The sequence below is a fragment of the Marmota marmota genome, unplaced genomic scaffold (genome assembly GCF_001458135.2).
Source record: "Marmota marmota marmota unplaced genomic scaffold, marMar, whole genome shotgun sequence".
Lineage (NCBI taxonomy): Eukaryota > Metazoa > Chordata > Mammalia > Rodentia > Sciuridae > Marmota > Marmota marmota.
The window spans coordinates 13,037,314-13,062,609 of record NW_026000093.1 but is presented as its reverse complement, the minus strand read 5'-3'; the positions used below and the strand labels follow the sequence as shown (position 1 = coordinate 13,062,609).

General features: G+C 38.1%; 1 protein-coding gene and 1 pseudogene across 1 annotated transcript; one reads left to right on the top strand and one right to left on the bottom strand.

The window, feature by feature from the left end:
- Window positions 1-17,171: 17,171 nt before the first annotated feature.
- Tcf24 (transcription factor 24) lies at window positions 17,172-25,216 on the bottom strand. The gene is made up of 3 exons (XM_015485747.2): window positions 24,948-25,216; window positions 23,986-24,379; window positions 17,172-18,564 (listed from the first exon to the last, which is right to left on the bottom strand). Exons 2-3 carry the CDS (start codon window positions 24,352-24,354, stop codon window positions 18,451-18,453), a joined length of 483 nt encoding a protein of 160 aa, XP_015341233.1. The 5' UTR covers window positions 24,355-24,379; window positions 24,948-25,216; the 3' UTR covers window positions 17,172-18,450.
- Window positions 18,920-19,017, top strand: LOC125610606 (annotated as a pseudogene).
- Window positions 25,217-25,296: the final 80 nt, after the last annotated feature.

Genomic DNA, 25,296 nt, shown 5'->3' with positions numbered 1-25,296 from the left:
GAGAGAGTGAATTTTAATACTTATTTTTTAGTTTTCGGCGGACACAACATCTTTGTTTGTATGTGGTGCTGAGGATCGAACCCGGGCCGCAAGCATGCCAGGCGAGCGCGCTACCGCTTGAGCCACATCCCCAGCCCCTTAAAGATTTTTTTAAAAAGAAAAAAAAGTTTATATATCTTGCTACACTCATCTCTTGCTACACTCTAGTCATCTCTGTTTACTTCTTAGTTCTTAGGACACAACAAAAAATTTCCCCGTCTCAGTGCCTTTGCTCTGGTATGGATTTCTCTAGCCCCAGATTTTTTAATAACTAACTTCTTTCTTTTCTTTAATCTCAACTTCAATGTCAACTTCTCAGTGAGCCTCACTTGCTCTACTTGTTTTAAGTAGGCCCATTGATAAAGTGCTTGCCTCACATACACAAGGCCCTTGGGGATTGAACCCAGGGCCACCAAAAAATAAAAAAAAGTAGGTCCATTCCAACACAGTTCCTTTTTTATTTCCTTAATAGCACTTCCCATAATCTGTATTTATATTTTTAAAAATTAATACTAGTGCACCCTCACTATAATGGAAGCTCTGTGAAAGGAAAGACCTTGTCTATTTTGTTCACCTTTTTTTTGAAACACTTATTTTTTTAGTTGTAGTTGGACACAATATGTTTATTTTGTTTATTTCTTTTTTATGTGGTGCTGAGGATAGAACCCAGGGCCTTGAATGTGCTAGATGAGTGCTCTACCACTGAGCCACAACCCCAGCCCCTTGCTTACCTTTTATTCCTACCACCTGATATAGCTCTTAACTCTTAGTAAATATTTGTTGCATGAATAAATAAATGAATTATAGATATATATTTACTAATTTAGAAAATTTTCAAGACATTTAAAAATTTAAAAGCTAGGTTGCAGAAGGTATTTGAAAAAAAAATTCCCTTTTTGGGTTAAATCAAAAGAACATACTGTATGTGATTTTCTATGCACAGAATAATTTTGAGAGGTTACAAAAGAACCTGTTTTCAGTGCATGCCTCTAGAAAATGAAACATGGGATTTGTGGGGAGAGTGATATTTTTTATTTTCTGGCATTCTTTACTACATGGGTTTATACTGTGTGTATGCATTGATTTGATAACTAAATTTTAAAAAGAATTATTAAAATAGTGCTTTCTTTGCAGGCTGTAAAAGTAAAGCATTTTTTAATTTTATTTATTTATTTTTTTTAGTCATACATGACAGCAGAATGTATTTTGACATATAATACATTCATGGAATGTATATACATCAATCATATTGTCTATTCTATTCTGCTGCCCTTCCTATCCCCCCTACTCCTCCCCTCCTCTCCCATCCTTTCTCTCTATCCAATCTAATGTGACACACTTTTTTTCTTTTTCTCATTACAACATCAAATATGTATTCTGTATAACAATGAGGTTCTCCTTCCATCTTCCGTGCAACTCCCCTTCTCCCTCTTTTTCCCTCTCACCTCTCTTCCCTATTTAGTGGTAGTCTTCTTCTCATGCTCTTCCTAGAACCCTATCCCATTTTGTGTCACCCCCCTTATATCAGAGAAGACATTTGGCATTTGTTTTTTAGGGATTAACTAACTTCACTTAGCATAATCTGCTCTAATGCCATCTATTTGCCTGCAAATGCCATGATCTTGTTATTTTTTAGTGCCGAGTAATGTTGAGAGCCACAGCCAAAGGGGCCCCAGCAAACTTCCAGCTGCCAGCAAACTTCCAGCTGCTGGCTGATGATTGGCTCACAGCGGCCCCAGCAACATCTAGCTGATTGGCTCCTCGGCCCCAGCAACATCTAGCTGATTGGCTCCTCTGCGGTGATGCTCATTGGACTGTTTCCCTGCCCTTTCAGACCACGGAGCTGCTCATTGGGGGACTTTTTTTGGCTCCGCCCACGTGACCCAGCCAATCGGCCTCAAGAGCAGGAGGATTGTGGGAGGTGGAGAGAAGCTTGTGTGGGAGAGAGAGGCTTGTGGAAAGCCGGTGGTGGCAGTTGAGGCTCTGAGGATTTTTCCTGAGAGGCTGTTTTGTTTGGCGTGTGTGGTTCTAAAAATAAAGTTAGTTTCTTTTGACAAGTGGCTCCTGATTGTGCCCAGCCAGACTGCGGCAGAGTAATATTCCATTGTGTATAAATGCCACATTTTTTAATCCATTCATCTATTGAAGGGCATCTAGATTGGTTCCACATTCTAGCTGTTCTGAATTATGCTGCTATAAACATTGATGTGGCTGTGTCCCTGTAGTATGCTCTTTTTAGGTCTTTTGGGTATAGTCCAAGAAGGGAAATAGCTGGGTCAAATGGTGGTTCCATTCCCAGCTTTCCAAGGAATCTCCATACTGCTTTCCAAATTGGCTGCACCAATTTGCAGTCCCACCAGCAATGTATGAGTGTACCTTTTTCCCCGAGTAAAGCATTTTTAAGATTCTTCCCTTCAGCCCATCACTTCTTCCCTCAGACTGACATTATGAAAAGTTGATGTGCAGCGTTCTCTATCAATGAGCAAATCTCTGGGGGTTGCTGGTGCCTAAATTGCTGAACTTCGTTAATGCTGCTAGTATGAATACAACTAAAACCACTTCAAGTGAAAAGTTTCGTTATTTAAATCTATACCAGTTTATCAAAAGTAATTTAGCCAGGTGTGGTGGCACACACCTGTAATCCTAGCAACTCGGGAGGTAAAGGCAGGAGAATCACAAGTTCAAAGAAGGCTTAGCAATCAGTGAGTCCCTAACTGCCGCAGTCCGGCTGGCTGGGCAAAATAACCGGGGGGTGACGAACAACTTGTATAGATTGATACAGCAGGAGTAGGAGCCGTTTATTGTAGGACAACAGAGGTATTTATACATTCCACACAGCTTATCTTAATTAGCATAAACTAGATACATCAGTCAACCAATAAGAAATCTCCACACTTAATGGCTCGCTGGTGTTACTTCACAAACCACTCCCTTTAGCATTTTGCCAGGCGCCATCCAGACTTGTTTACAGACTCTAACATTTCTCTGGCAAAATGCCAGGCGCCATCCTGACTTGTTTACAGACTCTAACACCTAACAACTTAGTGAGACCCTTTCTCAAAATAAAGGGGTATGGTTAAATGTTCCTAGGATCAATCCCTAGTATCAATAAATAAATAAGAAAAAGTAACTTAAAAGTAACCATTCTTTGGTAGCATAACCAGGCTTACCATAGAAAATTTATATTTTGTATGAGGACATATATGTAGATTCAGGGGCATTTATATTATTTTCTCATAGGCTGTCAGAATCTATAGTCTGCACTTAACACATGTAAATCTCATTAGTAAATTAATACATTTGGCCCTCAGTCCTTTTTCATATTAGTGAATGATTTGAAGAAACTCCTAAGTCTGAATATCTGCAGCAGAAAATAAGGTTGGAACTACTAGGAAGTTGGCTGTAATAACCACATCCTTATGTTTTCCCTTGCTCAATAGTAAGCATGTCAAAATAGAGCTAATGCAATAGAAACTTAAATGACCTTAGTCAGAAATGCATGACTTTTCTCTATAAGATTCCTTTGCCTCAGGCAAGATTATTTTTAAACATAATATTGACATTGAGATAATCATAGCATTTATACATCTCGTCAAGTTTAAAGTTCCAAATCTGTGGAAAAATACATTAAATTGTCAGAAAATAGGGCATTGATCTGAATGAAAGTTGATTCTTAAGCACTTGAAGTACGTGAACTTTACTGAGATAATTTTGGTGAAAATTATCTAAATTACTTATGATTTCTTCCCGGATCTAAAATAATGAGTTAGCCATAGTGGCTTTAATTGTCAATGTGAAACACTCCGATTTTCTTGTTCCGTTTAACAATTTAAGCTTCATATTAAGAATAAACTTTGAAAATAACTACTTAAATCCAACTATGACAAATTTTGAATGCTCTGGAATGTTTTCAAACTGTTCATACTAGTCAATGGGACTTAAGGGGAAATCTGCTAGGAAACCTCAGGGTAGATTTTCTTTTTGATGATGAGACATATATGAAAAGAAATAGTTTCTTCTTGCCCTAGACATTTTCATCTGTGAAAGAATGTCTGTTATTGCTGTAGGCATCTTCTTCAATGAGGACTGCTTACCTGAGAGGACAAAACACTTAGAGACATTGATCAGTTGCCATGTTAACTAAAATTTACCAGACACTCCAGCTTAGACTTCTTGTTATGTCAAATAATACATCCTTCTTACTGTGTTTTTTTTAATTATTCAAGAATGATTACATAGACAGTCAAGACCATGTAACTGAAAAATTTAAACCAAGGTTAAATTATGATGTTATTCATAACTCAATCATAATCTAATCTAAGTGATATCCTGAAATTAACATCCCATTAAACCTCCCAATGAGTTACAACAAGGAATTAACAGCTCTTCTAAATTTTACTACCTTCATTTTTAAGGGACAATAAGTATACTGTTCTCAAAAAGTCTCCAAGTCTCCATATAATGATTGACAAAGAATGTATTAACTGGAAGGAACAATTAACTAGAGGATATAACTTTGCAACTATAGCTGTGTACTACACTAAGTTAACTATCCTCAGTGTGTTCTAGTGTGTTACATATGTGTAAATCAGCAACCCATTATATCAGAGGCCCCTGTGCCCCAAAACTCTTGTACCCCATCTTTCAGGGGGTGTCAACAATACTTAAGTGTGAATGAACTCTCTCCTAGGAACTTGGACACCTGGGTTCACTGATGAGGGTTATAAAAAGATAGACACTTCCCACCCTCTTGTAAACCCCACAGAACACAAATACAAATGTGTGCAAGTTCCCTTTAAAAAGAAAAAATGAACAGCTGTGTTTGGTTTGCAACAGTCATCTCAGTCTTGCAATTCTTGAAATAAATAGGATTTTTCACATGTGAGTAGCTTTTACTTTCTCACTGGCTGATGCATCATATCTATTCCTTTTCTTTGACTCCTAGTCAGCTTTTGAAACCCCACCTGGCCACCAAATCCTGCTAGTTCTCCTTTTAGTTTATTAAAATGAGACCATAAGCAAATTACTGACTCTCTAAATTACTTCCTCTTCCTTTGCACTAGAATGTTGGGAAACCTAAATGAGATAAACCTAGCAGAAGTCAACTATCGTAAGGTTGGTGCCTTCAATTTGTTGCTCTCCAGCCTCCCTTTTCTAGGTTATTTGGCATACTAACAATCTTCCTAAAACATCTTTGGTATAAAATAACCATAGAAAGGGTTTGCTTAGTGGCTCAGTGGCACAACACCTACCTAGTATGAACAAGACCCTGAGTTTGATCCCCAGCACTGAAATAAATAAGTAGATAGATAATGAGAGACATACATACATACCCACATACATACATAAAATGACAACAGCACAAGCACCTTTAGTCTAGTTAATTACAACTCCAGAAACTGACATACTGCTGACTTGTTTGCTCCTAACCTTCCCTGCATGGCCAGGAAGGTTGATATGCAAATGGTGTCTATTGTTACTTTCATTTGCATTTATCATGAAATTGAAAGATAATTTTACAAATGCTTTTTTGTTACTTTCTTCCCTTTAAAATTTTTTTCACATATTTATAATAATTTGGATTTTCTATTCTGTAAAACACAACCTTCATGATCTTTGCTCAACTTTTTAGTTGAAGTATTTGTATTTCTAAAATTGATTTATGGGATTTCTTTATATACTATTGTAGTGGCACCCCCTTTCTCCACAGAAAAGTCTTAACTAGGCTTCTCCAGAAATCTTCACCATGGCTGATTTTAGGACTGTCAGCAAAAGAGTTTCCACAAGAGAGTTCAATGTAGTTAAACTTACAATTTTCATGTTGCCCTGTTTTACTTGGCCACTGGCTGGGAAGAAATCTGCACTCCAGGTGCTGGACACTCCCTTACTAGTTTTTCACAAACATGTATCCAGTATAGTAGTTTGTAGAAATGTGTAAACAAGGCCTCTGGCCTTGAGCTGGGCTTCACAGAGATGTCTACATTTTGGGCTCCATGGTAACAGCTGGCAGGGGGAGGAAAGAGAAGGGAGAAGAAGCTCTCCCCTTCTCAGGTGTTGTCCTTGAAGGGTTAACTTGCCCACAACAGACTGTGAACTTCTGAGCCCCTCCCCTTACATGCTGGGTATAAAATTCTGAAACTACCTGAACTTGGGGTTCAGGAGATTGATTATAGCAGAAGCTGTGCCCTCTGAACCTGGCTGCAGCCAAATAAAACTGTTTCCTGCTATCTTCAGTGCCTTGCCTTGTCTGTCCCTACATCACCACGAATAGTAATCTTTTGTCAATGAACAGTTAAATGCATTGAAAATAACTTTCCTCAGTCTGTTTTATTTTTCATTATGTCTATGGGTTCTCATGTTTAGAAATCTCTGTTCTTCCTGCTTCCCAGCAGCTCCCGAACAATGAATACTTTTGCATTTCTATGAAAGATTTCTGGCAACCCTTCAAACCAAGTCCTTTAGTGTGTTTTTCAAGGCCCTCTTTAATTTGAAAATTAGAAATAATATATTCTTATTCCTAGAATTTTTGTGAGGGTTAAATTAAATAATATGTATGAAGTATCTGCCCTTCTCCCCTGTGCACTTTCAAAGCAGCGTGATCTTGTTTGCTTTTTCCTGTATCTAAAATGTTCTTATTCTTCTTGATCTTCACAGATCTCTTAAGACGGGGTGAGGCAATCAAGGCAGCCAATCTTATTGCACTCCTAGTAACCATCCCAGCCTTTTTCCCTGATAAAGGAATCCTGATTGTTTTTGTGTTTTGTACCTAGTCCTAGATCAAGCCACTCATTCCAATCTGTCTGCTTCCCCTGCCTCCTCTGGTACATGCTGGGTACTGGCTCACCCAATAGGATTCCAGCCTCTTTTACCAGCCGTTGTGTACTTCACAGACTGGAAAGATAAATATTATGTTTTTAGACTTTCTTGCAGTTAGGATTCTGGATATGAAATACCACCTTGAGAGACCACATTATATAACCTATATATGGTATATTATCATAATTTTTCTATTTTATTGCTAGTTGATGTTATTAATCTCTTACTATGTGTAACTTACAAATTAAATTTTATAATAGTGATATAGACATATGGTATAGAAAAAAATATACTATACATACGGTTTAGTGCTATGTGTGGTTTTAGGCATCCACTGGAGATCTCAGAATATAACTCTTATAGAGATAGAGAGGGACTACTTTATTTTCCAAAGGCTCCACCTCCTAATCAATAGTATTACACTGGGAGTTAGAATTTCAACATACGAATAGAGGAGGAAAATATAAATCTATAACATCCAGAAATAATGTTTATCCCACTACCTGGGTATTGCTTGGCCTAACCAAGTTGACACAAAAAAATTAACCATCATATGTGTAATAAAGCCAACATGCTTCTGGCATCAACCAATATAGGGGAAGCTTTCCATTTAGCAGGCAGAATCCAGATCATGGCAGAAGTACCAGCTGCCTTGGCAATCCAGTCCCATGGAATGAATTAGGAAAGTATACCTATAAATCCAGCCCAACTTAGTGTCATATCCCATGCTACAGTTTGGATAATTATCCACCAAGTGCTCGTGTGTTAAAGATTTGGGCCCCAACCTGTGGCACTATTAGGAGGTGACAGAACCTTTAAGAGATGGGGTCTGGACAAATACGGTCATTTGGAAGCATGACCTTTAAGGGGATATAGAGATCCTGGAGCCTTCTCTCTCTTTCTGTCTCACTTTCTAGCCACCATGGACAGTTTCCTCCATCATATACTCCCACCATGTTGTACAACATCAAATGAGCCAATTGACCGTGGACTGAACCTATGAGCCAAAATTAATCTTTTCTTTTTAAAATTTGATTATGTCAGATATTTTGTTACAATAATGGAAAGCTTATTAATACATCCCATGATTCTGCACATCACTAGTAACCCATAATAAGCCCCTTTCTTTGAAAACCAGCTGGAACAGATACCAAACTCAGACTGAAAGACGTGTTGTACACCTAGGGGTGATCATATGATCCAGTCTTGACCATTGAAAATAAGTAGAAGCCTTGGACCCTGATAACTCAATGAAGCTACCTTACCAGTCCTGAACTGCCTGTATATGGATTTCTTTTTCATAAGAAGATAAAGTCCTGATTAATTTAAGCCACTAGAGTTGGATTTTTTTTTTTATTAATGGCTCAATGGAGTTCTTAACTGATAGAATAAGTAATGAACAATGCCTTCCATAGTATTTTTTTAAATTGGGGTCCAACTGATGATTAGTGAACAAACTTAGTAAAGCATGAAATAGCTGTGTGTTTACTATAACTCAAAGTGTAAAATAGGAAGTTGTGGAGAATAAGGCTCATGACATTAGATAGGGGGCGCGTAAGTCAAATTAAGGGGTTAAACTTCACCCTTACTTTATGGGGTACCAATGAAGTGTTTAAGTAAGTATGTTATAACATTGGGCTTCCATTTTTCAGGTTATTTGGGTGCAGTTATTATTGAAAGCTGGGAAGACTGTTAAAGCTACAAATGATAAGATGAAAGATTATGAATACCTGCAATGATTAGTCTTACATACATTTGCAAATATAAGTATCCTTTTAAGAAATTTCTTTAAGATAGAATTGCTAAGTGAGAATGTATACACTTAAAATATTGAGGGATATTTCCAAACTATTTAAGACAGCTTACTCTCCAACAGTGCAATAGTCCTCATTTTCTCACCCTCACCAATAACAGGTATTTCTTGTTTGTATCATTCTTATAGGTGAAATACGTTATTTCATTGCTTTTTAAGTTTATATTTATTTCAAGTGCTTTTGTGTATCTTTTTCGTGAAGAGATTGACTGATTTCTATGAAATGCTTTTTCATACATTTGTATAATTTTCTATCTAGTTGTTTTCTTTTTGTCTTTAAATTCTGAGGGTTGATGGTCTTTTGTTTTTTCTCAGTACTGGGATCTAACCCAGGGTCTCATATATGCTAGGCAAGAATTCTACCACTGAACTACCCGCCCCCCAACCCTTTTGATTTGAGACAGGTTCTTGTTAGTTGCCCAGGCTGGCTTTGAACTTGCAGTCCTCCTTCCTCAGGCTCTTGAATAGCTGATATTATAGGCAAGTGTCACCTTCTCTGGCTCTGTCTGACTATTGATTTTATATAAGGAAATAACTATTCTGTCATATGTTTTGTGACTTTCCAGTGCATTTTTTTTTAAATTTTGCTTTTGGTTTTTTTGACCTTGTTTATGGTTTATGTTTTTGTTTATTTAGATGATGTTGCCGAGGTTAGCCTTGAACTCTTGGGCTCAAGCAATCCTCCTGCCTCAGTCTCCCAAATAACTGGAACTATAAGTATCTATCACTGTGTCTGGCTTGGATTTTTTTTTTTTGGTGCTGGGGATTGAACCCAAGGTCCTTGTATAAACCCACCACCACCAGGTTACATCCCCAACCCTTTCTATTTTATTTTGAGACAGGGTCTCACTAAATTGCCCTGGTTAGCCTTGAACTTGCAATCCTCCTGCCTCAGTCTCCCCAAATATCTGACATTATAGATGAGGCTGGGGTAAAAGGTCAGTAATAAATGATTAGGTCAGGAAAATGAGGGCTCATTCAAAGGAAATAAAATGCTAATACCTCCAGAGCACTCTTCCAACTTATTGCCAAAGTTACCTGCCTCCAGGGAATTGTTCTTCCCAGTAAGGAGTTGTTAATGAGTAGCCCCTGGGCGTCTCCCTTACTGCCTATATCCAAGGCTCCTTTTCTGCCCTTGGATCACTCCACTGTTTGGTCAGTAGGCAGGATGGTTGGAGGGGACATGCAAACAAAGGAAATCTAAAATCTATAAAAGGGGCAGGACACCTCCACTCCCTCGGCACCAGCTTTGAACCCTCTCCTCTGCAGAGGAGTCTTTGTCTTTCTCTCTATTGTATACTTTACTTTTTAAAAATTTTTTATTTGTTTTAATTAGTTACACATGACAGTACAATGACCTTGACATATCATACATTTGTCTGTTGTATACTTTAAATGAAACTTTTTGTTCTTCCAAGTTTCTTGGGTGTTCAATCTTCAACACCAGGGAATTGGAGACCCAGATCCTGGTTTATTCTTAACATTGATATTACCTAATTTGGATTTTTTGTTTCATGAGTTTATTTTTTATTTTTATTTTTAAATATTTTTTTAGTTATAGATGGACATATCTTTTATTTATTTTTATGTGGTGCTGAGGATCGAACCCAGTGCCTCATGCATGTAAGGCAAGTGCTCTATCACTGAGCCACAATCCCAGCCCCTCATGAGTTTATTTTTATGTAGTCAAATTATCTACCTTTTCCTTTATGGCATCTTATAAGTTGTGTATGCATGTCTATGTGTATGCGAGAGAGAAAGACTCTTCTTGCCATCTTATACTCTTCAACTAAAGAGCTAATTAGCCAGAGAAGATGTGCCTGACTTTGAACTGCTAACATGTACTTTCTTAGTTATAATTTTATAATAGCTGAGGGGAAGAGGAAAAAAGGAATGGAACATTTATTGAGGGCAGATCATATGTCTAGGGCTTACTATGCTGAGCAACCTGAAGCAAAGATGATGTTTTCCAACCAGACTGGGGGTGTGAATGTAGGTCCCCCAAGCATCCAGGCAGATAATAGAACAGGCAGCCTAGGGTAGAAATGAAGAAAAGACTGCCTAAATCTGAAATTGGGCCCTGACACTGGCTAGTTGGACAACCCTCAGCAAGTTTCTCAGACTCTATGTTTTCCTACTGCATTTGTAAAGGTCTGCGAAGGTCCTCAAGATCACAAAACTCTTTAGGTGTGTTCTTTATATGATTAAATAAAACAGAACACTGAGCAGTCCAGTTGTAAATTGTCAACACCAGGGGTCTATCTCTACCCTATCAAATGTGCATGCTACAACTCAAACATGAGGAAAATAATGTAGCTTTCTTTTTTTTCCGGTATCTGACCTCATGTTGCTCCAGAATTCCCAGCCCCAAAGAGGAAAACCACCTGCCAAACAAGTTTCTTTTAATGTTCATCTCTGTCAAATATTCAGTCAAGTAAAAGTTGAAATTTTCAGGGTTGTTTTTCCCTCTCAATGGGATTCCTAACTGCCTTTCCCACTCTGATTCCTAGATAACTTCAGGGAAAGGTTGTGAATCCAAAGGAGATGGATGGAGGGAGCACAGGTTCCTATACTGTTTGGCCCTTAGGTCTAGCCTGTGACCATCTGGTTCCTCAAGGTCATGATGGCACCAACTGCTGAGTCCTGAGTCCTACTGACAACGCCCCAACTCTGCCTTCTCCTGCCTCCTGGCATCTTGTCCTGGGTACTCTTGGTTTAGAGACTTGTGGTGAGGTCAGCTCTGTTCTTCAATCTTCCTTCCCCCCTCCCACTCTGCCCAAAGTAGATGCCAGTGTGGACTGATGTCCCCACTGGTGCCTTTCTCCCTCCCAGCACTTTGGCCTGAGACCCTCCCACAACTGTTACCACTTTGAGTAGAACTCCACATAAGGACCTCCAGTCTTGGCTCTTGTACCTAGAAGGCAGATTTGGGATTTAGAATTCCATTTTCCCTCTCAATAAAGTCTGAAATTTAAGTCTATTATCATGCTAGAGATTCTGAAGATCAGTTTCGCATTTTTAAAAGTGTAGAATAACTTCATTCCAGGAGGAAACTTCCCCTAACCAGAGGACTTTAATTCAATAAATGAGAGGCTGAGAGCCACCCTTGAATAATTAAAAACATACTCTCTCCTCCTTTCTTAGTGAACTGCTGCATACCCTGAGGATATTTACTCATAGAGAAGTGCTCTAACTCAATTCTCTACTAAAAAGTGAGATTTCTACATCCTTCTGGAGTCAATTTTCTCTTCTGTCAGTTTTGCTTCCCACCCATTCCTTCCTCAAGTTTGACTAAACCTGGATCTGTAGGAACAATCTCCAGCCACTGAAGGATACTATCCACTCTTACGGGAAGTTCTGCTTCCTTTCAGTAAGGAAAGAGAGGGAGCTCACATTCACAAAGTGTGCATCTGAGTGATCACAAGTCTGGATGGGGCTTGCTGGGTTGGGGGAAGTGGAGAGTGCCACAACACGCGACCAAATCGTTCAGGGTCACTCCAGGCGAATTGGGGTTGGCAGAAATGACCACACTGAGACAGAGAAAATACCTTTTTCTTGGGATTCTTCAGCGATGGCTCCTCTACTCCACTCCCACAAGGAAGGCAGAAAAAGAGGAGGAGGATGTTCTGAGGATGTTTTATTGAGGGGAAGACACTGGAGAAAGTTCCACCCCATTGAGGGGGGTCAGGCTTCAGGGGGTTGAGTCTAGCCTCTTGATGTCTTGTGGTCAGCAGGTGGACATCTAGGAAGGCCACACCCATCTCAGGTGCTGTGTGGGATCCAAAGGCAGAGCAAGAGAAAAGGACACATACGTGCACAGCCCAGACAGAGCAGCAACCTCAGTCCAGTCTGCTCCTGTGCTCAAAATGCTCACAGCTCACACACACAGCCCATGGCTGGCCTGGGACAGGAGAGACCAACCACCATTGCTTACGGTGACAATAAGTTTTCTGTGTTGGGTTAAATCACTTCCATTGCTACTATAACCTAAACATTGGGTGTCTGGCTGGAGAGGGATATAGGCTGGCACATCCCTAGGTGTGGCAGCTCCCTGGGCCTCTCGGACTGAGCATTGCCCACTGTTAGCAGTTTTAGATTCGTGTTCTGATCTGGTCCTGAGGACAGATCTGCTTTTTCAGGGCAATCTCTTCCTTGTGCCTCTAGAGTATAATCACACCTGTAGCCTGACTGGACACTGAAGGAAGAGACTTGTCTCTGAAAGGAGAATCTAAATACAGTTTCTCATCTTTCTTCCTTCTCTTAACTCTTTCTCCATCATTGCATACCTGTATTTACTTGGCTGTTGCCCACATTTCAAGATGATTATGGTACAGGAATACACAGTACTAGGGGGGTTGTTGTGCCGCAAACTACAATTTTGCATGGGCCTTTTTTTAAAAAAATATATATATTTTTTAACATTTGTAGATGGACACAATACCTTTATTTTATTTGTTTATCTTGATGCGGTGCTGAGGATCGAACCCAGTGCCTCATACGTGCTAGGCAAGCACTCTACTGCTGATCTACAACCCCTTTTAAAATTCAACTTACTTAAAAATTTTTATCTGCATGATAGACCCATCTATGTAAAGAATTACTAAGATGGTTTAGAAAATTTAAATTGAGTTTTTTCAGAATTTTTTTGAAAAATGAAAATGTTGAAAATCAATTTTTATTTAGAGTACACTTTGTTTGAAATGGCTCCCACTTTCCAGTGGCCATAAAAATGGAAAGGAGTAGTTAAAGTTCATTCATAGGACATACCTCTTGGTCCTCAGGGGCCAGGAATGCATGTTTCTTCAGTAACATCCATGAGCACAGGAAATAACTTCTGACATAATCTTTAAGCCTAATAGTTAAGATTATTCTCCAGTTTATAATGTAAAAGCTTCTGACAGCTAAATGCTATGGTATAATTTATAATGAAAGCATTTGAGTGACTGGGGTATGTTTCACTGAACTGGTTTCTCTTATGAATTGAAACTAAGACTTGTGTAAACATAGGAAGGGAAACCTTCCTCCGGTTTATATAGTTAGGCAAGAATATTAATGTCCCTCATTTCCAACTGTGCTGCAGTTCCATCTGTGCTGTGCTCACAGTCTACAGGAAGCAAATCTGTGGGATTTGTGGGGCATTCATTTTTCATTACAGCAGTCACATATAAGACGACCAGCTACCATTATGTAACAAAGTACATATTAATTTCTTTGTGATGTTCAATTTTATAATAATGTTTCCCTCAAGTACTCCTTTTAAAAATTTGGAACCTCAGCTTTGTGAATATTTTTTAAGTTACAAGAACAATAGGAAAAAAGTAAAAAATTTAAAAAATGTACACCTCGGAGAAAAAGAAACAGCATACTGCTACTTGTAAGTTATCTAGAAAACTGCTGGAAAGCATCTAATGATTTTTTTAAAAAACATGAATTTATCACCAGATTAAGGCAGAATCTGCGGGTGCTAGAAAAATCAAAGTTCATGGCTTTTCAAAAAATATATATAATATATATAATTTGTGGTAACATAGTTAGAAAAGAGCATTTAGATTAAACCATTTCTCAAAATACCTTGTAAATACAGATCAGAAGCAATCTGTTTGATTTATATTTTTTTCCTCCCTGCCAGCTAAGAAGAGCAACAATACAATAGAGCCAACAAGTCAGCTGTCCTATCACAATGAGAAATACAACTTATGTGTTCATTTCTGAGTGAATCATGTATGGCTACTGCAGAGATATTTTGTCTGTATTTGATTATTTCTTCAGAATGACACTATGATATACTGAGGCCAAAAGAAAAAAAAGATTAAATAATGTGCTGGAAAATATAGACATAATTATCTCTCCTATTTCCTAAAAAAAAAAAAATACTTACTAGAGCCTGAACATTTTCTCTTTAATTGAAAATAAATGGCTAGTTGCTTTCATGAATATAAAATGAGGCCCTTTGAGAGAAAGAGAAATTACCAAATAATTCATCCTAAGAAGCAATTTCAGCTAAAATAATTAGTACATTTCAGTAGGGTCAGTCAACATTTATTTTCTTTTTGCAGTTTCTTCTACATTTAAATAAAGTCTCCATGAGCAGATAAGAAAGTTACTGTTTAGGTAATCTGCAACTCTGCAGACTATAATAATTTGGTTTAAAAACAAGCCTTATCATTATTATGTATCTATATATGTAACTACATGACAAATATGATTCTGTACCATGTACACTTAGAAAAATGAGAAATTATATCCCATCTATGTATATCAAAGAGCATAAATGTATGCTACTATAATGTATAACTAATGAAAACAAATAAAAAATTTAAAAATAAAATAAAGTAAAAACAAGCCTTATAAAAATGCAAGACTCCTCTTCATTACCAAGTGATATAGAACACATAATCCCCAACTTTATTCCAGACATCTCTACAACAGGACTCTTACTTTCTGCCTCACTTCTTTTTGTAGTTTATATTTAAAATAAGTGAATATATGCTTTTAAATGTACTTTTATTAATGTGTAATCAATGAATAATAAACTAAATGGCACTATATTTTTTTAGTCAGAAAAAAATATTTTAGTCAGAACTGGTTTTGCCTTTAAAAAAGCATTTCCCAAGCCCCCCAAATTATTATTATAATTATTTAAAATAAATGTAACTGTGTTATATCACTAGGAAAGCCAAATGAACTGAAAGAAATTTAACTGAGGATTTCCCCCAACAGATTACAGGGTTATAAATACTGTGATCCAAATATATCCTCTCCCTAGTTCTAGTATATAATATTTTAAGGACAACATGGTGAAGAAGCTAGGTAGGTATCTATACTCTAGAAAGATCTTCAGCTGGGTGTAGTGCTGCATACCTGTAATCCCAGCCATTTGGGATGCTGAGACAGGAGGATAGAAAGTTTGAGGCCAGCCTCAGAAATTTAGCAACCTGTCTCAAAGTTAAAATATAAAAAGGGTTGGGGATGTAGCTCAGTGGTAGAGTGCCCCTGGGTTCAATCCTTAGTACCAGAAGAAAAAAAGAAAAAAATTTTTTTTCAAATGTACCATCAATGTTTGTTAAATATTCCAAGAGATAGATGCAAAATAAACAGACTAATTTTCAAATTAGTGCTTCCTTTTATTTTAATAATACTCCTTATCCTGACTGTGCATCATTAATTAAAAGAGCATGCTCCTTTGGACCTCTGGATGAAAATTTGCAACTTCTCCTCTAAGATTTTCCAACCTATTAAAAGCCATTGGGGGGTGGGAGTGGGTGGGAGCTGGGGTTGTGGCTCAGCGGTAGAGCAATCGCCTCGCATGTGCAGGGCCCTGGGTTCGATCCTCAGCACCACATTAAATAAATAAATAAAGGTATTGTGTCCAAGTACAACTATAAATAAATATTAAAAATGCTGTTAACATATTTAGCAATGTCATAAAATGTAATGAAAACATGACAGAAATAACATTTCTTTGTCATTTATAACTGGACAAGTAGAAATAAAAATACCATCAAAGGGAAAAGGCTCTATACTATATAATAGTATGATTTAGAAAAGTCCAATAATATCAGTTTTTTCCAATTAAATAAAAACTGTAGTCTAACTGATTAGAATCATTAGTGAAAAAACGATTTTTCTGAAATTCTTACTATCAAATTTAGTGTTTACAGGCCTGTTTGACGTAACTTTAAAAAAGTTTTGATTGCATTCCTTAAGATGAAAAACTGTTAAGCACCTCCTATGGCAATAAAATGATGAATGCTGAATCCAAATCTTATTTTATTTTTTATTTCTTTTTAATGTTAGATGAATGGGTAAACATAGTCACAAATATTTAAATATACAAACATTTGTGTTACATATCAATATGTAGAAAGATTTTATTATTGGTCACATTTTAAGGAAGATATTCATATTAAAATAATAAAAAGTTACAAACTATTGGATATAAGCCAAAACCTGGTCATGCTGTACTGAATCAACTGATAGTTCTTGCCTTCAAATGATATTTTACTTCATTTCACTGCCAAAAGCTGGAAGAAAACTGAGGTGAAAATAAAATGGTGGGTCGATAGTTATAGTAATTCAACCAAGATCATTATTTTTGCTATTTGTTTGCTAATCTTGGATCAAATTCAGCAACTTTAAAACTAGGTTATGAGAAATATATTATGAACTTCACAGTTGGAAAAGGGAAGAGTAAAGACTGAGGAGAAAATCAAGAAGTGATAAAAGGGAATCTAAGTCAGCAAAGAGAGGACCAATGTTGATTCTTTCCCAGTGTTTCTGCTATACTCCATTGTTCCAAGCTCAGTGTGTTCCCTGACAAACATCTCTACTCATGGCTCAGACCACATGCAGCTTCCCTTCTGAGAATTTCCCACTTACTAAAATATTTTAAATATTAGCATATTTAAAGATTTAATAAAATGTTATAAAAATCTATGACCAAAATGACACTTCTTTGGCATTAAAACAATAACTGGACAAGAAGAAAGAAAAAACAACATTGTCAGAGGCAAAGCTCCTTTATTTAACACAAATTTCAGGAGGTTCCTATTGCAAACTAAAGCCACTAGTGTGATCAGTCAGATCCATTGTTCCCTGAGCACTTCACGATGTACAGTGCAGTGGGAGGCCTACTGCTACAAGTTCATATTAGGGCAGATTCAGGAGTGGTCTGCTCCAGCCTGAATTTAACTCAGGACACTCACTGTATCCTTAGATCCCCCTCAAGGTACACATCAGTGCCAGAATTCCCAAATCAGACAGGATTTTCCCCATTTTGTAATGGCCAAATTATGATTATGAAGGTAGATTATGAAGAGCTGATGTGAGAAGGGATCTGACATCTATGGCCATACCACCTTGAACAGCCGGATCTCATCTGATCTCTGAAGCTAAGCAGGGTGGAGCCCAGCTAGTACTTGGATGGGAGAAGGGACCTGACTCCACCACTGGCTGAGGAAGGTCAGGGGGATTCACTGACGGCTCTACAAGGCCTGAAAAGGCCACTGTCTCCAAAATGGCTACAGCTGAACTTGGTCACCTAGCTCAGAACCTGAAAGAAGCAGTGATATGGTGTGACCAGGAGAAAGTGTGATGATAGTGCTGTCCAGTGACACCCGGACTCTTTTTCATACTGGCTGCCTGTATTCCTAGTGCCTTTCACAATCTGGAAACATGTAAGTCATGTCCGAATACTGACTAACCCTTTTGAAAGGTGGGCATTTCCTATAGAGCAAATTATTTCTGATACTCCAAACAAATCTTCTAACAGGGAAAATCACTAGTGATAGAAGCTACTGCAACAGACTTTATGCATATATAAAGCCAAACTAAATAAATGGTCTTGAATCTGATAGTTGAAATGCATTCTTGGTCTTCACAAAGATAGAATACTGACATATCACAAACACAGATTTTTTTTTTTAAGCTACAAAGACTATACTGATAGATATTGGCTTTTACATTTACAATAGATATACTACAGAAAATGTGTGCCTTCTTTGGATATATACATAATTGTTTCCTTTTGTGTGTATTTTCCTACTAATTTCTCTTGTACTATATAGCTATCACTCTCACAATGAATAGATAAGCAATATGTTTTATATAAGATTGATTACCTCATTCTACCTTTAGACAGATAAATCTGGACATCAAACTATGGGCTCCAATGTAAACTTTCAGAAATGATGTTTGTTATGTTTGATGTAATAAATTATAATTCTTTCATAGTATTTAAAAACAATAGACACCACTTCTATCAGCTAACACCATGAGAGTCCCTACGGCTGTGAGTCTGTTGGAGTGTTGCTATGATTTGCTTTTTCTCCAGAGACCGAATGCTTCAGAAACTGACCAGTAGCACCAATGTATAATCTTGATCGCATGGGCCATTTCTGAAAAGAGAATATTTAAATAAGATTCCAAAAGTTAGTATCTGGGACATATGTAACATATTTGCAGTATTAAAAATTCCAAATACCCCAGAGCAAATGCAATATTATACAGCCAGTAACAATTATAATTATGAAGTCTAATAGAATATTAGAGAAATGTTTATTAATGCTATCAATGTAAGTAAAAATATATCCAGACTTTGACTATAACCGTAAAACTATGTGCATATGTGTACAAGAAAAGAGTGAATACATAGTTAAGTACAGAAAAATCTGTCTATCCACAGATTTATAAACTAAGTCCAAAAAAAAAAAAATCACATGCAAAACTTAGCTCTAAAGATTGAGAACCCAATTACATTCTAAATATAGTAAAACAGGAATGATAAGAGAAGCTTAAAGTGGCCCCTGAGCAAGGATGACATGCAAATTTGTGAAGCATTCCAAATTTCTAAGTTCTGGTGTTTTACTGCACAGCACGATAACTACAGGTAATATGTTTTATATTCAAAAGAACCAGAAGAAAGAATTCCTGAATGTTTTCATTGAATAAAAAAATGATTAATGTTTGAAGAGATATGCTTGCCCTGACTTAAACATGATATAACATACATGTTTTAAAACATCACATTGCACTCCATATACATATATATACATACATATACACACACATATATATATGATTTTTATGTTTCACTTTTAAAATTTTAATAAAAATAAAAGAAAAATAACTGGGATGTGATATTATCTGGAAAGCTTCTGTTCTGTTGTTCTGTGGCATCCAACAAACATCTATATTAATGTCTCCAGATGTGATAGTGAATGTGTTCCCTGTAGCTCAGTCTCACTATGTTGCCCAGGCCAGCCTTGAACCCATGATCCTCCAGGATAATTCAGATTACAGGTATGTACCACCACATCCATCTGAGCAATCTAGATTTTAAATACAAGTAAAATTTAAAATTTGTATGACTTGGAATTTAAAAGAGTCTACTCCTACTTAGTCTTCCTAAAAATAACCTTGTATGGTATGTTTGATAGAGAAATAAGATTGACATTGTGATACTTATTTTTCCAAATTCATTTCAGAATTTTTTTTTAAATCACACAAATACATTCATATATATTCTGGGTACAGCATTGTCACTGGTCCTGCCCTTAGGATTCCTGCCAGACTGCCAAACCAAATTGTTTTATGAAATGGCCTGAGGCTCATCTGATGTGTCAAGGTCTGGCCTTGTTAGATCAGATTTAAGTCCTACATTATGCTTAAGACCCCAGTGCTGTGGTGTTAGGGACAAAATGCATACCTTAAAGCCTTAAACTCCAAGATGATTAACTGGAAGGTAATCAGAGTTAGATTAGATCATAAAGGACTAATGGCCTTTGAAGAAAAAGTCCGGTCTGTGTGTCTGTCTGTGTTTGCCCCTGCCCCCCTTTCTTTGGTGTGTATACCTTAGCAAGGAGAGGCCATGTGACAACATAGAGAAAAGTGGACCATCTGGAAGCCAGGAGGAGTGCCCTCAACAGGAACTGACCCCTACCACACCTTGATCTGGACTTGCCAGCCTTCAGACTATGAGAATATAAATTTCTGTTGTTTAGGACATCCAGTCTGTTGTATTTTGTTTTGGTTGCCTGAGCAGATTAATACATGCTAGGCGAGTGCCCTACCACTGAGCCATAACCTCAGCCCCTGTAAACTCTACTGAAATAATGTAATGAAATAAGGTAGGGCAGAAATCATCAATTTCAAGTACAGAGTTTTTTGGCAATATTATGTATCAGTGCTTCTCAACAGACCCCTGTTCAATTTTCATAAGCATAAAAAATTCATGCTCATATTTCAAATGTAATTTGAGAATTAAGTGAATTAAATATATCTAAGATCAAAAAAGACACAAATATTACTGAATGCTCCCCTCTGGTTCTCATGTGCTACCCAGCGCTCACTATGTTAGAGTTGCTCTAAATCATTCAACTAAGCATACAGTCAATCAAAGAGTCTGTTCCTTATATCCTTGCTGGGACATAAATAATGAATGAAGCAACAAAAAAAATGTGGATTTTTGCCTCATTTACATGTATTTATTACACAATAAAGTTTTCAAATTTAAGAATTTTGTGTCCTTGATTTTCAAAGTTTGTATATAAAGATCTTATTCAACCTAATGTAGGCTGAGAAATAGTTCTTTTGGGGGGTGGATAATGGGGATTGAATTCAGGGGTACTTAACCACTGAGCCAACATCCCCAGCCTGTTTTTTATATTTTTGTGTTGAGACAGAGTCTTACTAAGTTGCTTAGGGCCTTGCTAAGTTGCTGAGGCTGGCCTTGAACTTGTGATCCTCCTGCCTCAGCCTCCTGAGCCACTGGCATTACGTAATAGGTGTGCCTGGACACAGAAATAGTTTATAAGAGTCAGAAATTAAAATGTAAATATTAGTTGGGTTACATGTCAACAAGATGTCAAAAAGCCAGCTGACTGATTTACATTCCATTTTTCAGTGATTTATTATAGCACCACACAGAGTAACATAATCCTGAACTCTACTTTCTTTTTTTTAATATTTATTTTTTAGTTGTAGTTGACACAATACCTTTATTTTATTTATTCATTTTTATGTGGTGCTGAGGATCGAACCCAGGGCCTCACATGTGCTAGGCGAGTGCTCTACCACTGAGCCATAACCTCAGCCCCTGTGAACTCTACTTTCTTATGGACAATGATTCTCAAGGGGTATGGCAATTAATAAAGTCATCTGTGCTTTTCTCCCAAAGTAAAGGTCTAAAAATACATTCCTGTTCTCCTGGAAAACCACTGCTCTTTGGGCCAAATTGTTACTGATCCAAAATGCTTATGGTACAAGGAGATAAGTATGGGTGTAGGCCCCAGGAGTCTAAGCCTACTTTCTTAAAACTCCAGTTTCATTTGAGTTTGTTTTTTTTTTTTTTTTTTTTGGTTTTGCCTACTGGAGATGGTAAGAATGATAAGTATGAGCTCTACCACTGAGCTATACCTCTGATCCCTCGTTTCAGATATTTTCATGTAGGTCCCCAACAGCTCTTACATGCTAATATATTGGTAATAAGGATTGATGTTTCAAAATCACAGCATCGGAAGTATTTGTTAAAAGATCTTTTGTTATCAGAGTAGAAGTTAGTAACACTGTTCTAAGGTAGAAACATAAAATCATTTTAGAATACCTACTAATATAGTTTACAATGAATCTTTAGTTAATTAAAAAAGATCATAATATTTTTATTCCTTTTACAGTAAAGATAGACTTATTATTTAAACATTTTGGTTCTTTTGTAAAATAATGTTAACAGGTGGTTTCAATTGCATATATAAAATCTTTGAACCTCCTCAGCACATGGTTATAACATTTTACCTAACAGCATTATACCGTTATTTGCATTTTTATTTTCATTTCTGTAATATGTTCAATTAGGTCAAGGACTGAGTCTTACTCATAAGGGTATTTACTATCCCAAAACACTGCTTTACTCATAGCAGAAACTCAAATGTTTGATTTTAAAATATATTGTTACTTGTTACACATCAATTTCACTTTTTAAAAAAATATATTTTTTTAGTTGTAGATGGACACAATACCATTATTTTATTTTTATGTGGTGCTGAGGATCAAAGCCAGTGCCTTCCACATGGAAGGTGAGCACTCTACCAATGAGCTACAACCCCAGCCCTCAATTTCACTTCTAAGAGAGAATCTTTGACCTTCTATCATAATGTTTAGAATTGTTCATGAATGATCAAAATAATTCAGAGAACAAATGAGATTTAATTTCATAAAACAATTATATGACTACAAAAATATTTGGTACATGAATTAAGTATAAAAAAGTTTGTTATGCTTACTGTTACAGTCTAACATTAATGCTTCTAACATTTTTCATTAAAAAAAAAAAAACTCACTCCATGAAATTAAGGTGAAAAACTTGATTTCTCATTCTGAATCATAGCTCCCACAAAGGAGAAATTTAACATGTACTTTTATGTTAGAATATACTTAATGTTAAACTTTTTTAGAGTAAACAGCAAATGTCAAGTCAAAAGAAATCTAAATTAGTGGTATATATGAATAGCAATCTAATACACAAAGTAATATAAATCCCCTTAATCAGAATGAATGACTTCAACAGAGATCATGTTATAAAACTCAGGAATGGGATGGGGGGGTCTATCCTAATTATAAATAATGATATTTTATACATATATATTTTTAAAATAGTTGTAGTTGGACACAATATTTTATTTTTATGTGGTGCTTAGGATGGAACCCAGTGCCTCACAAGTGCGGGTCAAGCGCTCTACCACTAAGCTACAACCCAGCCCACTTTACCGTATTTTAAAAAAATTTTTTTTAAATTTTGTAGTTGTAGATGGACAGCATTCCTTTATTTTATTTACTTTTATGTGATGCTGAGGATTAAACTCAGTGCCTCACACCTGCGGTGCAAGCACTCTACTACTGAACTACAGCCCCAGCCCTTACCATATTTCAATAATGATTATTCACTAACTTATTGAACAATGACATACTTAAACCTAAGTCCTAATTTTGTATTTGCGTATGTATGTTATAAAATACTTCAGAATGGAAGAAACAAAAATTTGAAAATTTAGGGTTAGCAAATATAGAAAAGATTATGCATTTCGAGTAGGAAGTTGGATTAATGTAAGGTTTCAAAACAAATCTAGGGGAAATGGATGATATAGATTATGCAATATAAATTATTAATTTTAGTCCTATATATCATATTAAATGACATCTGTGATCATTCTACCTATATGTAAACAAATTATGCAAAATGGATTGTCTTGGCTAGTTTTGTACATTACAAACTTTGAATATAATATTTATTCAATTCGCTCAATGTACATGCCAATCTATTATGAAAATACATAAAACATTATAGCTTTTCTAACATTCTTACTAGCTGTCTGGTCTATGGTTTTAACCTTTATTTAAACTGAAAATTTGTTTCATGGAGATGTAGAACCGTCTCATTTGTTCTTGGTGTTACCGAACAATTTCAAACGTTCTCCTAGGATTAATTAAAGGAAGATAATTAATTGTATGATTCCACTTCATTCGTGATATCTTTCAAATTTCCCAAAAAATACAATGAAATTAAAATAACCCAAGCTTTCTCACCCTGAAAAGTGCAAAAATCCTTAAATTGCCATCCTGTAAAGGGCATGACAGACTCCAGTCCAAACCACGGATTCATTCAGCAGCCTCTTGCAGTGTGGGTTCTTGGTGTCAGTGCCCCCTCGGGCCGAGGTCTCCTCACCCACGAGGAGTAACTAGAGCTCCGTGGCATCTGCCCAGGCGGTGAAAAGGCAGATTCAAGGTATCCCAGTCCCAGCCCCGCAGTGTGCCCTCCCGCCTACCTTGACTGGGTGCAGGTAGCCATCGCCACTCAAAGCTCCCAGACCAGGATCCGCCGCAGCCTCGGCGTCGTCCTGCAGGCTGCGGGTAAGGTGCGCGATGTAAGTGGTGGCCAGCAGCAGCACGTCCAGCTTGGATAGCTTTGTGTCGGGTGGTACCGACGGCAGCGTGCGCTGGAGCTCCAGGAAGGCGTGCCTCAGGGTTTGCACGCGGCTGCGCTCCCGTGCCGCGTTCGCCGCGGCCGGCCGGCCGCCTCCCGAGCGCGCTCCGATCCCAATACGCCCCGGGCTTGAGTCGCGGGTGACAGTGGCCAGGGGCCTGGGCTCAGCACTGGCGCTCTCGGGGCTGTTCACCGGGCGGCCGCGGTCCATGGTGGATTCCTGCGCACAGCGCGCGCTGCAAAGGACCGAAAGCGCAGTGAGGACGGGGCGCGGTTGGGTTTAACCTGAGGGGTGCAACCCTCTAGCTGACGCCGCGCGCCGGCCCGGCCGCTCGACGTGGTTAAGGGTTTCTCAGAGATGAGCTCTTTTGAAGTGGTATGTTCTGCCTTCCAGCGCCTGGGCAGAACGGTGGAACCTCAAAGTTTCTGAGCTTCGTAAAAGTAGGAAGAGGGGTTTTGCCTTTTTGGGATGGGCTTTGCTTTTTCCAGGACAAATTAAGCTCAAGGGCTACTGTACCAGGGAAGGAAGATCTCGGAAGCACAGCTCCGTTTCGGCACTTGGTGCTCTGGCAGTTATTAGGCCAGCCCCGCGGGAAGTGTTGCGAATCATTTTCGCCGGCTGGGCGGGAAACCCTGATGTCTCTCTACCACGCGAGGTGGCACACCGGCCGCCCTCGGGTCTTTTGCGCCCTTGGGAAATTTCCGCCTGAGAAACGGGGACCCCTGGCCTCGCCCTGGACTAAGGCACCGGCTACCGCTATAAACTTGCGAACTGTGCGGAGCGAGAGGGACCGGGAACCTCACCTTTCCTGAAGCCGCCTTGCGGGTCTTGGATCTGCTGGGTAAGGGGACGGGTACGTCAAGCCGGGTCTGCGTAGACAGGGCCGCGTGGGTCACTCCACGTTGTCCAGCCAAAGCCAAAGGCTGCTTTCAGCTTCTTCTGGTCACGCCTTTTATGTAGGGATCCCTGAGGCCATGAGTACGTACCTCCACCGCGACAGCCCGTCGGGCGGAGGCCTGCGCCCATGCGGGGGTAACTCTATGGGCTGAGGCCTCTAGGAACCTTGGCGGAGGGAGACTCATTAATCAAACCGCCCGGCAGGGCGGGCCAGGGGGTGGGGCGTCCGCCACTCAGCTCCCGCGCTGCGCCCTG

What these genes read in the sequence shown, in the direction of transcription:
- Tcf24 (XM_015485747.2), bottom strand. Translation starts at nt 24,354, where the DNA reads ATGGACCGCGGCCGCCCGGTGAACAGCCCCGAGAGCGCCAGTGCTGAG. An exon ending in GCTACCTGCACCCAGTCAAG is followed by an intron (nt 18,565 to 23,985) that starts GTAGGCGGGAGG and finishes TTCTCTTTTCAG; the next exon opens with AAATGGCCCATGCGATCAAG.